Below are 12,711 nucleotides of genomic sequence, written 5' to 3'. Positions count from 1 at the left end.
CTAACCCCAGTACTCAGGAGGCAGAAGCTGTCAGGTCTCTCTAAGTAGGAGGCAAACCCAGTCTAGATGGTGAGGTACCAAACAGCCAGGGCTCTGTGGAGAGACCTGCCTCAGAAAAGAAGAGGAAGAGGAGAAAGAAAATGTCTCGAGGATTCTTCCCATATTCCATTCTCTCTTCTCACTTAAAAGAGTAGCAAAACTGGACTTATCTGTTCAAAGCAAGGCTGACACATTACCTCTCTGACTTAAGGAAAGGAATTTATCTTGTGATATGGTGGCCACAAACCAGGGGGATCACCACAAGTTCCATGACACTCAGTTCACAGATTTCTAGAATATATAAATGATTTGTCATTGGCTGATAATGACAAAATAAGTTCTTAGTTTATTTAATATACTTCGTTTAGATTCTTTGGTTGTTTTTTTTGGGGGGGGTTGTTTGTTTGGTTTGGTTTTTGTTTTTTGAGACAGTATTTCTCTGTGTAACCCTGGATATCCTGGAACTCAATCTGTAGACCAGGCTCACCTCCATCTCAGAGATCCTGCCTCTGTCTTTCAAGTTCTGGGATTAAAGGCATTTACTTAATACATTTAAAGGCAATCATTAGAACTGGAAACAGGAATTCATTAAAATCACTACAGGAAATAAAAACAGTTGTGGAAAAAAGCAAAAAAAAAAAGAAAATCTATCCTATGTCATAAGAAGGCTAAACTCTTCAGGTATTAAAACCGCCAGCTGGGGTTGGGGATTTAGCTCAGTGGTAGAGCGCTTGCCTAGCAAGCGCAAGGCCCTGGGTTCGGTCCCCAACTCCAAAAAAAAAGAAAAGAAATAAGCAAAAAAAAAAAAAAAAAACCACCAGCCATTTGCTAAGGCTGAAGCCTGGGCCTACCTTGCTCTCTCAAACTGATCAGACCAAGGTCACAGTTGAAGACTGAGTGCTTCCTTCAGGAAGTTTTTCTGGATGGTTGGCAGCCCCTGTAGTGCATGCCACATGCACTTGCCAAGGTGTGGACCTGAGTCAAGATGAAGTCTTTAACCCAATCTCTTTCTGGGGTGGGGATTGTTAGTTTTACAGCAGGCATGGGGCACAAGGTATAAAGTACAAATTTCCTGTAGCGACAAGTTTTAAATTGGTCAATTTATTGGCTCTTGCTTCCAGCGAGATCATAGCCAAAGGTGCCTTCACACTCCCACATCTTGTAGGTTTGAAGACTCTTCAGGGTTTTTTGTTTTGTTTTCCCCCTTAATTTTTTTTTTTTAATTCCGTTTATGGTTGTTTCGACCATATATTGTGCAGCACCCGCGGAGGCCAGAAGATGTCGGATCCTTCGGAACTAGTCATCATATGGGTGCTGCGAATTAAACCCGGGTTCTGTGGAAGAACAGCCAGTGCTCTTGACCACTGAGCCATCTGTCCAGCTCCAGATTTGAAGGAATTAGGAAGTCTGCTGCACCGGGAATAGCTGGTGCAGGAGTTGAATCTAGAGTCCAAGCCGGGTTGTCCGTAAACCACAGGGCTCATACATTCAGATATGGAGTTCAAAGAGAGTAGGGACTTGTTGGGTTTGTTGGAGGACAGAAATTGGGAGCTGACCCTAAGAATTTGGTACTGTGGTTAACGGGGACTGAGGCCGAGTGTCTGCCACCCAGCCTGCTGGGCAGGCGGGCCAGCGCTCAGCGACCAAAGGGGTTAAGGCACCGAGTCCCACCCACGTCCAGGATTGGCGGGTCCAGGGGGCGTGGCCGGAGGGCGGGCCCGCGTTTGCCGCAGCCGCTGGTGGGCGGGCCGGGCGCGGGGCGGGAGGGGCCAAGAGCAGAGCCCGGCCGCGCTGCGCGCCCTGTGGGGCGGGCTTCGGGCTGCGCCAGAGAGCGGGACAGCTAGCGCCGGTGTCTGAGCTTCTGCGCCGGACTCTGAGGCAGTGAGTAAGTGATACAGGCCTGCCGGGGTGCCCCTCTAGGTTCTTCCTCTGGTCACCATGTCCGTTGCAGCGCTTTCTGCTTCTGGCCGGTGGGAAGCTGGGGAGGGGGCGCGTCCCGCTGCTAGGGTACCGGGAGCTGGGGGATGAGGCCGATGATGTCATGGACGCTTCAACCGGCGCGGGGGGGAGGTGGCGGCCGGAGGGGGTGCGGCCCGGATTATGTCACCTCTTCTCTCTGCACCCCGCCCCCCCCAGGGGCCACGCGCGTTGGTGGAGAACCGAAGGAGGTATGGGTGGAATTTCTCCAACCGCAGAGACCTCTGTGACACCTTTGCAGAGAATTTGTGGCCGGGGTTTATGTATTAGTGAATAGCGACCCCCCCCTCAACCCCGACTCCGACACACACATGCACAGCTGAGGCAGGCTCCTGTGTGAGCGGGTGGGTGGGGGTGTGCTGTCGGTACCTTCAGCACTGAAGCACTGGCTTCATCAGAGTCAGGATCTAGGGGATGGGCCTCTTCCCCTGCAGGTGCCCACGTTTCCAAGGGAAGATGAATCTCTCCTCACACATCCCAACCAAGAAGTTCTGCTCCCTGAATCCTTTCCCTTAATCCTTCCTGGAAGCTTTTCCTTGTCTCTATGTCTGAATTCATTTCCTATTTACATGGTCATAACCAACATTCCCACAAGCATTGGCCTTGCATTTTCTTAATGCCAGGGTCCAGAGACCCGCTAAAGATATCGTTTGCGCCCTGGGGTAACACAGACTTCCAATGGAGAAGCCTCACAGTGAAATCTCCCTGGGGCATCCGGAGCTAAGTGCTCCAAGACCCCTTGGGTATCAAGGATGCTATGCTGAGGGGTATTTGGACTGGTTCCAGGAGAATATAGGCTGGGCAGAGAGCTGAGAAGAGGCCATGTGTGGAGCGAAGAGCCGTTTTCAGGAGAAATGCAGGATGAATATCAAGAAAGGCCTTAGAGACAAGCTCTGCTTGATTGTGGGTGCCAGAAAGAATGCCAGGCGTTTTACACATAATCTGTTTCCTCCTTAAAATCGCTGTCAGGTAGGTGTGAGAGTCTGAGGTGGAACAGTCTGCATGAGGTTCCATAGCTGCGCTGTGATTTACACCTGGAGCTGATGCTGCACTAATTCTAAGGCACTCGACCTGCTCACAGAAGGGTTTAGCCAGAGTCCCTTTGGTCCCTTTGACTACTAGTATTGTAATGTCACAGGCACTGAGGGTTGACAGCACAGGAGCAGAGGCAGGCTCAGGCAACAGGTTATCATCCCAGAGTGATGCCCTTGCAGATCACAGCTACCTAGGCCAGTCCACGAGGAGACTGTCCTACAGAGGGAGCTCAGCCCTTCCTCTCCCCTCAGTTCCTATTTGCCAGGGAATGTACTCCACTCCTTGTCCTTCCCACTCTAGCAGGGTTTTGAGAAAAGAATTTGCAGGATCCCAGGGTTGGAAGAGGCAAGGGGCAGGGAGCAGTTATAAGGTGTTGACTATGACAGTTTAGAACTATGGCAAGGAACTCTATGGGAATTGCCTGTGGGTTTACTACAAAGCCATCCTCACGTAGAGCCTGAGAAGGGAGGCCCAGGACAATGTCTAGGACCCTAAGAATCTGAGAAGGAGCCCCTGTAGAGGGAGTGTGAAGCACAATGACATATGACCACCTCCCAACTCTGATGCTCACTCCTTGGAGCTCAGAAAGGCTGTGCACGTTGCAGTTTATAGAGATCTTCCCAAACACCCACCGTGCTACCCCTGTCACTCAGCTAGCATGCTCTCTCCTGAGGCTGTTCCTTCCGCCTCAGCCTCTGGTGCAGCTCCCTTGCTAGCGCTCTGCCTTGCCTCACTGGGGGTGCCGGCCTTCAGTGTTTCTACCTAGTTTTTAATTCCTATCAAAATGCTGTTTGTTTTTTGGTGAAATGTATGTGTGTGAGCACAGAGAGGGATCAGGGGCGCCCTGCTCTAGCTCTCTCTGCTTCATCCCCTTGGGAGTCTCTCACTGAACCTAGAGCTTGGCTGGCAGCAGGCAACTCTCTGAGGTCCTCCGGTCTCTGCCCTCCGTAGCGCTGTGGCTACAGACCCTAGCATAACTGGCTTTTTTAGGGGGTTTCTGGGGACTCAGACTCAGGTAACCATGCTCTTGCAGCAGGCAGTCTTATCAAGCCATCTCTCCAGCCTGTTGATTAGTTATTCTGTGTTCCTCTGTATGTTTTTGGAGGCACAATCTCATGCAGCCTATCCTGGATTCCAACTCAGTTTACGCTCAAGGCGGGTTTCGAACTCTTGATCCATCTTTGCCTGCACGCCACCACATCCAGCTTTCAGGGTTACTTTTAAAATAAAAAAAATAAAAAAAAAAGGAAGGCCTTTGATTCCAAACTTTCTTCAGTGAAGGCTTCCTCCGTCCTCTTTTAACAGAGGCCTCTGCTGTCTCTTCCCAGCGCCTTGTCATCCCTTTGCTCCATCTGCTTTTGTTTTACACGGCTTTTCTGAAACCATTTTGACATAGACATCAATGATGTTCTCAGCTGCTAAATCCAGGCCATGTTCTTCAACTCCAGTTTTACCTTCTGCAATATTTCTTTTCAACACTGGAAACTATCCTTGTGTTCTTTTCCTTCCTTCTTCCCTTCCTTCCTTCCTTCCTTCCTTCCTTCCTTCCCTCCTTCCTCCTTCTCACTTTGTTTTTGTTTTTTTCTTTCTTTCTTTTTCTTTTTTGAGATGGAATCTCATCTGGTTCTCGTTGTTGCATCAAACTTCTGGGCTCCAGCGATCCCCCTCAAGTGGACCAGGCTGCTGGGGCTGCTCCTCCTGCCTGCCTGTCTTCCTTCCCGACATCCTCTCCTTCCCGATATATTTTTTGTACTAGGGATTGAATCTAGGAACTTGCACTTGCTAGGGAAGTAGTCAACCCCTGAGCCTTTTTTATTTTGTAAAGCAGGGTCTCACTAAGTTGTCAGGATGGCCTTGAACTTGCAATCTTTTGCTTCCAAATCCTGAGTAGCAGGGATTGGGTCCCGTGTCTCCAGGCTGGCTGGTGCCCCTGTTTTGAATCCACTTCCCACTTTGTCTTTCGGGGCACAGCTTCTCTTGGACTTCTTGCTGCTCACACACTACACCCCCCAAGACTTATGGGGCTCTACCGCCCTTACTCGATGCTAGGCCCACCCACAACACTCTCGGATACTAACCATCCATCTTTCCACCCTGGAGAAGGTATCTTTGGTCTTCTCCCAGGCAATCTCTGCCTGTCACGTTAATGATGTCACACCCACACCAGTGCCCTAGTCTCTTTTCATGTTCTCTCCACCCGAGCTCCAGCTGCATGAGGAGCACAGCTCTTCTTGTAACCGTGCTCAGGCTTCCCTGTTGGCTTCAAGCCTCAGGCCATCCAACCTTCATTCCGCCAGCCCAGAGACAGCAAGAGCTAGGGGAAGGCAAAAAAAAAAAAAAAAAAAAAAATCTGAGGTCACAGAATGCAAAGAGGCCTCTCCTTGGGGCCGCACACCTGTGCATCCTGCACTTAGATGCTTCCCTAGGTGCTTCTTGTGCCCAAGATTAGTGTCAGCCTACATGTGGGCACAGACTGGCCAAAAGGAGGAGGGTGATGGCAACTGTGCTGGTCTCCACATCTGTGGGAACATGCACTGAGTGGATTTCTACAGTAGCAATGGCCAGCTTGCTAGTGAGTTTACTGCTCCTAGAGCCAGATGTCTAGTGTGGCCAGGAGAAATTGAAGGGTATGTGTGCTGGCAGCCTCCCAGGTGTGGGTCCTGACAGGAAGGACACAACGTTAGAATTAGGCATCTCAGCAGAAGGAGGTTTGCAGAGCATTCAAGGGGATGCTATATGGACCCAACTTTAATAGGGAAGAAAGGTGCCCTGCTTGGTTTCTGAGGCTTACAGACCTGAAGAGCACTCTTCTTTCATAACATTTTAGCTATTAGAGCTTCTAGCCAGTGGCGGGGACTTGCCTGGTGTCCCTGCCTACCTGTATTATACAGACCTCTAGGACAGGCGTTCTGAGGAGCTGACTTGAGACAAAAGAACCAGGAAGCAAATTAGGCCTCTTTGAGCACGAGTAATATGAGGCCTTGCTCCCCCTTCTGTGGGACAGCTTTGAAAGCGCACCCAACAGAATTGGTTCAGCAGACTTCATGGTCACCTGAGCGGGATCAAGGTCCAAAAGGGGCGTGTGTATGTGGAGAAATGGCTAATCCAAGAACTCTTCCTGGTGGTACTGCATTCTTAGCAGGGTTCAGCAGGCATGGCATCCTCAGGGGTCAACACTGGTTGCACAAGCCCCGCCCCTCCTTCACCCACCTGTGGGAAAAGCCAGGAGGGAGGAGTGGCTGCTGGTGTTCTAGTGCTGCTGCAGCCCTGCCCCAGCCTGTCTGCTTCGGGACTACTTCAAAGTACTAATCTCAGAGAATAGGGCACTTTGGGACCAGGCCCCCATGAGGCCAAGCTAGGAAAATCTCTGGGAAGACTCTCGCTACCTGCTGCAGCCATAGCCCGGGTGCGTCGGTCTGCAGAACCATGGTTGCTCCTACTCGTGACCTTGGCGCAGGCCGCAGCGGCAGCTCCGCCCACCCAACTCCAAGACCCGGGTTCTTTCCTTTGCCTGCCGCCTCCGGGCGCCTGGCGCGCGGCAGCACGGTTTTTAATTCCTCCCATTTCACAGAGGAGAAAACTGTAGTTCGGGATGGCTTGGTCCGCTAGTCCAAGGTCGCACAGCTGGTTCTGGCCGAGCCCGGACTTCGAGAGAGAGCCATATGGCCCCTGCAGACCTGGCCTCGGAGGGTCCCAAGCTTGAGGACCCGCCGGCCCCCCACCTCTTTGGAAAGGTAAGAAGAAGTCTACTCTCTAGTTGGCTTTCACCTTGATGGTTTACCGTCTCGGTTCAGGGGGCTGGGAAAGACCCGCGCTGTCGGCTTTTTTTTGTATAGGGTTATTGTGTCTCTCCTTTAACCTCTGAGATCCCCTATTGGATTCAGGTACTGCTTTTCTCAATCAGTCCATTCTCTCCAGCCCAGGAAGCTGAAATATAGGAGTGACCCCGGGTAAATTTAATGAAAACTAAATTCTGGGAGGTGCAGCACAGTTAAGATGATCGCTGGGTCTGGGAGGCTCATGGGTGGAGTGGGGCTAAGGAGTGAGCCCAGCTGAGGGTATATACATCTTCATCTTGGAGGCCTGGTAACTCCAGTGTCCATTGTAAGGAACAAAGAGAGACAAAGTGGGGCCCCAGTTGACTTGGGGGTGGAAGTGGGACAGATTTTGACTTCTCTACCTTCCTACTTGTGCCCACAGTGCCCTTCTGGCTTAATCATGGCGAAGCTGGAGACATTACCTGTGCGCGCTGACCCAGGGAGGGATCCTCTCCTGGCCTTTGCTCCCCGGCCTGCTGAGCTTGGACCCCCAGATCCCCGCCTGACTATGGGCAGTGTGGGTGGTGGGGTGACCCATGCTCAGGAGTTTCCTATGAAAAGCGTGGGCACTCGAACAGGGGGTGGGGGCAGCCAGGGCAGTTTCCCTGGTCCAAGAAGCAGTGGTAGTGGGACCAACAGGGAGAGACCTGGCCCTGGCCGCTACCCATCAGAGGACAAAGTTCTCGCCAACTCTCTCTACCTCAATGGCGAGCTGCGAGGCAGTGACCACACAGATGTCTGTGGTAATGTGGTGGGCAGCAGTGGGGGCAGCAGCAGCAGTGGGGGCAGCGACAAGGCTCCCCCCCAGTATCGTGAACCCAATCACCCACCCAAGCTCCTGACCACCTCTGGCAAGCTAGACCAGGTTAGTCCCCAGGACCAGGAGAGCCTCACAGTCTTGTTTAGAGTGGGAGGTAACCAAGAAAGTAGGTTAAGGTGGGAGCTCTTAGAGGGAATCATGGGAGGCAGGATGGGAACCATCATGGGAAGCAATGGATGTAACCCTGGGGCTAAGTCTCACTTGTGGATTCAGAACAGAGATGGGTTGTGGGAGACTTGAGGTGGAGCTCCAGATGGGGAGATCTAACAGAGGGCAGGAAGGTGGTTCTTGAACAAGTCTTGGACATAAGGAAGAGGAGGGGCCAAGGATCTCAATCTGATGTCTCTTCCCTGTTTCCTTTTGTGCAGTGCTCAGAGCCACTAGTTCGGCCATCAGCCTTCAAGCCTGTTGTACCCAAGAACTTCCATTCCATGCAGAACCTGTGTCCTCCACAGACCAATGGGACCCCTGAAGGACGACAGGGCCCTGCAGGCCTCAAAGGCGGACTGGAGAAGTCTCGGACCATGACTCCAGCTGGTGGGAGTGGGGGCGGCGGCCTCTCAGACTCAGGCCGGAACTCACTCACAAGCTTGCCCACCTATAGCTCCAGCTATAGCCAGCATCTGGCACCCCTCAGTGCTTCCACCAGCCATATCAACCGCATTGGCACTCCGGGCTATAGTAGTGGCGGCGGTGGTGGGGGGTCAGGCTACCAGGACCTGGGGACCTCTGACAGTGGGCGGGCTTCCAGTAAGAGCGGGTCGTCATCATCCATGGGGCGGTCAGGCCACCTGGGATCTGGGGAGGGCGGAAATGGAGGCCTGCCATTTGCAGCCTGTTCACCACCCTCGCCCAGTGCGCTGATCCAGGAGCTGGAGGAACGGCTGTGGGAGAAGGAGCAGGAGGTGGCAGCTCTGCGGCGCAGCCTAGAACAGAGCGAGGCAGCAGTGGCCCAGGTGTTGGAGGAGCGGCAGAAGGCATGGGAGCGGGAGCTAGCCGAGCTCCGGCAGGGCTGCAGTGGAAAGCTGCAGCAGGTGGCCCGCCGTGCCCAGCGTGCCCAGCAGGGCCTACAGCTGCAGGTGCTGCGGTTACAGCAGGACAAGAAACAGCTGCAGGAGGAGGCAGCCCAGCTGATAAGGCAGCGGGAAGAGCTAGAGGACAAGGTGGCCGCCTGCCAGAAGGAGCAGGCCGACTTCCTGCCCCGGATGGAGGAAACTAAGTGGGAGGTGCGGGCTGGGGGGCTTAGATTTTCCCTCTCTGACTCCTTTTCGTCTTTTCTTCCTCTGGAGACCCCAGAGCAGAAACTTACTACTGTGTAGGGCGGGTGGGGGTGCGGGGAGGAGTATGAAAGGAGTAGGACCAATTCAATAGAGATGAATCTGGCAGAGAGCCCCCTGTCGGGCTGAGTTCAGGTGCTTAGTGCCTTTGGAGCTAGATCTGAGAGCTGGGTTGTGACGAGCCTTTGCTACCTCGGCTCTGCCTTTACCCCGGCTTCTGCTTCCATCTGTCCTTGTCCAGGTGTGCCAGAAGGCCGGTGAGATTTCCCTCCTGAAGCAACAACTGAAGGACTCACAGGCTGATGTGTCGCAGAAGTTGAGTGAGATCGTGGGACTGCGCTCACAGCTCCGGGAGGGTAGGGCCTCGCTCCGGGAGAAGGAGGAACAGCTGCTCAGCTTGAGGGACTCCTTCGGCAGCAAACAGGCCAGCCTGGAGCTGAGTGAAGGCGAGCTGCCCCCTGCCTGCCTCAAGCCTGCACTGACCCCTGTGGACCTGGTTGAGCCACAGGAGGCACTGGCCTCCTGTGAGAGTGACGAGGCCAAGATGCGCCGGCAGGCTGGGGTGGCGGCTGCTGCTTCCCTGGTTTCTGTTGATGGGGAGGTAGATGCTGGGGGAGAGGGTGGGACACGGGCCCTACGCAGGGAGGTGGGGAGACTGCAGGCTGAGCTGGCTGCTGAGCGGCGTGCCCGTGAGCGCCAGGGTGCCAGCTTTGCAGAGGAGCGCCGGGTGTGGTTGGAGGAGAAGGAGAAGGTCATTGAGTACCAGAAGCAGCTCCAGCTGAGTTACGTGGAGATGTACCAGCGCAACCAGCAGCTGGAGCGGCGACTTCGGGAGCGTGGGGCAGCAGGGGGTTCCAGTACGCCTACTCCCCAGCATGGAGAGGAGAAGAAAGCCTGGACCCCCTCCCGCCTGGAGCGCATCGAGTCCACAGAAATCTGATTATCTGCGTGCACAACCTTCTGACAAGTGCCCTGTCTGAAGGTCGGAGTCACCAATGTCCCCTTCCATTCATCTCCCTTCCCACGTGTGCTGCACATCCCCAGACCAAAGAGGTTCTCGAAGCAGCTGTGACCAGCCCCCTTGTCCCCCAGTCCATGCAGCTCCAGCACTGCCTTTGTGGGTAACCACTCCAGACCCTCCTGCCAAGGAGAGCATGGGGGAGGGCAGAGTGCAATGGGGTGAGGTCCCAGGCACAGGGAGCATGCTCCCTTTCCGGGAAAGCCTCTTGGAGATGGAGGCAGCAGGCTTATATTGCCAGGGAGCACCCCTTTCCCTTCTTGGGCTGCTGCCGCCGCCACCTTGTGTCCAGTGCTACTGTCTGTGCCTCCTTCTAGGCCACACAGCCTGAGGAAGCCTGCGTAGGTCTACCAGTGTTGACAGACCCTAGGCTCCTGGTCTCTCTCCTTCGTGTGCTGCTCTCCTTCCCCAGGCAGATTGGCAGGGGAAGCGGGAGCAGATGGCCTGCCTGTGGTTGAGAGGGCTACCTGCCCAACCCCTCCCCCACCAAGGTATCTTGGGCTCAAGCCTCAGAGCCTGGACTAGTCCTGAGCATGTGTCCCTCTGTGTTTATTGAGGGAGGTGAGAGCTGAGGCTGGAAGCTCAGTGCCCAGGGGAGATCCGCCTTCCTATCCTTGGGAAGGGTCACCTAGAGGCTTTTCAGCCCCACCCTCACCCTTTGGCCAGGATCCTACAAGGCTACATATCCCCTGCTGCTTGGTTGACCCCCCAAACCCAGGGTCGCTGCTCAGCTCTGATTATAGCTATACCTGCCTCTTAGCTATTCTGTTTGCCCCATTTCTGAGGTCAGATGGATGTCTGATGTCTTCCTGTGTTTCCCCACCATCTCTCTCCTCCGCCTCCTTTCACGCTTACATTTTCCCAGGCTGCCTTTTCTTCCAAGTCTCACCTTTTCTCCCAGCAGAAAGCTCTGCTTGATTTTTGGTGCACTGCTCACTCCCAGCTCCACTGGCCCAAGTCTGAGCCTGGGGCCCTTGTTCTGAGGGGCCAGTCAGTTGGATAGGACTGCCCTCGAAGAACAAGGCTAACGTGTGAGGACTACTGACCCTTGGGTTGCTCGCCAGACTCCTGAGTTGGCTCGTTTGTCCCAGCAGGGTTGGCTGGTATGGTCATCAGTGTGGGTCGTGACCGTCAGTGTCACTTCCTTCTCTAGGATCTCTCAGATTCTATCTCCCCAAGAAAGGCAGGGAAATTCTAATTTCTCTTTTAAGAAAGTAAATTTCCAATTCACCAGCAATAACAATCAGAGGAGACTTGGCCCTCAGCCCTTGTATTTCTCTTTTTCACTCTCTCTTCCACCCCAAGATAGAATCCTGGGGTCAGGATTGAGAGGGTTGGTAACTACTGTGAGCAAGTCCCCCCCACCAAGCCCTGACCAGCCTCCTCCCATGACTGGTGACTGTTTAACAAACTGTGCACACCCCCACAAAAATAGGAGTGCCCTATTTGCAGCCTCCAACTCTCTGCACAGCTCCTTCTGGGTGGTCCTCAACAGGTTTATGACCTTGGTTGGAGGCTACTCTGGCAACCACTGCCCATCCCTCTAATCCCTCACTATACCTGATCCAGACCCTAAGCCTGGTCCACAGGGGCTGGGAAAAGGCATTAATACAAAACAAAAGAGATGGGGGGAGAGAAAAATATGAACAGCTTTGGAATGTCCAACCACAAAATAAATTATATATAAATATATAAATATATAAATATATATATCTACCATATGTGATGGAAAGACTTTTCATTTTTCCTTTCCCAAAGAAATAAAATGGAGAAAGCCTCTTGGATGGCAATTCTGTGGCCAACTTGAATCTTTGCAAGTATGGGAGGTAAAGTTGGAGGGTGTAAGACGAAGCTGGGACAGTTATTTCTCCATAGGAGGCTTGGGACCGGAGTTACTCATTGTGCTATGCAAGGAGATTGGCTCAAAGTCCAAGTCCTCCATGTTTGTCCAGGAGTCATGGCTTCCTACCAATGGGAGTGTTTTCTCTTCAGTTCAGGCTGATAACAATGTTACCAGCTGACTCTAGCTTAGGAGCTCTACACTAGGCTGCTCTCCAGAAGGTGATGTGGACAGCTGTGTGCAGCCCTCAGTCACTTGAACACTTCAGTGATTAGCATGGAATCACAGAAAAGGGTTTTCAATTAATGACAAAAGACCCTGAAAATGGTGACCTGTCCTTTGCAGGATTTCCTTCAGTCCTCCCCACAAAGCCTCACAGTAACAATGGAGTGTTCTGTAAACATCACATCTAGCCACTTTTACAAAGTGATTTATTTTCCCTTTACCGGACACGTCTAATAATAGGTACCACAGATCTAAAGCAATGGTTCTCAATGTGTGGGTCTTGACCCCCGTGAGTTTGACCCCTAGGTCAAACAACCTTTTTATAGGGGTTGTGTACTGGATATCCTGCTATCATACATTGCATTATGACCCCTAACGGTAGCAAAATTACAGTTATGAAGTAGCAACAAAAATAATTTTATTTTCACCACCACAGGAGGAACTACGTTAAAGGGTTATGACATTAGGAAGGTTGAGAACCACTGAGCTAGAGTCTAGATTTTTTTCATCCTCCCACTCATCCGCCCAACCTTGTCTCCTCTTTGCCACAGAGCATCACAGATCTTTGATAAGAATGATTTACACCACTTTATCATGATATTGGAAGTTATTCTGAGGCTGGGTGTGGTAGCATAAATCTTTAATTCCAGTACTCAGGATGC

At 52.7% G+C, this 12,711-nt stretch overlaps 1 protein-coding gene across 7 annotated transcripts; it reads left to right on the top strand.

Annotated features, from left to right (window-relative positions):
- Positions 1–1,813: 1,813 nt before the first annotated feature.
- Lzts3 (leucine zipper tumor suppressor family member 3) lies at positions 1,814–11,774 on the top strand. Of its 7 annotated transcripts, none has more exons than XM_032904216.1 (6): positions 1,814–1,924; positions 6,623–6,785; positions 6,888–6,935; positions 7,252–7,734; positions 8,058–8,852; positions 9,208–11,774. In XM_032904216.1, exons 2-6 carry the CDS (start codon positions 6,714–6,716, stop codon positions 9,904–9,906), a joined length of 2,097 nt encoding a protein of 698 aa, XP_032760107.1. In that variant the 5' UTR covers positions 1,814–1,924; positions 6,623–6,713; the 3' UTR covers positions 9,907–11,774. The 7 variants fall into 7 exon arrangements, with proteins under 7 accessions (XP_032760107.1, XP_032760108.1, XP_032760105.1 ...); XM_032904214.1 differs by having other exon boundaries at positions 1,816–1,920; positions 8,058–8,915; XM_032904212.1 differs by having other exon boundaries at positions 1,816–1,924; positions 8,058–8,915.
- Positions 11,775–12,711: the final 937 nt, after the last annotated feature.

Source organism: Rattus rattus, chromosome 5 (genome assembly GCF_011064425.1).
Source record: "Rattus rattus isolate New Zealand chromosome 5, Rrattus_CSIRO_v1, whole genome shotgun sequence".
Taxonomy (NCBI): Eukaryota; Metazoa; Chordata; class Mammalia; order Rodentia; family Muridae; genus Rattus; species Rattus rattus.
This window is presented reverse-complemented; position numbering and strand designations above follow the sequence as displayed.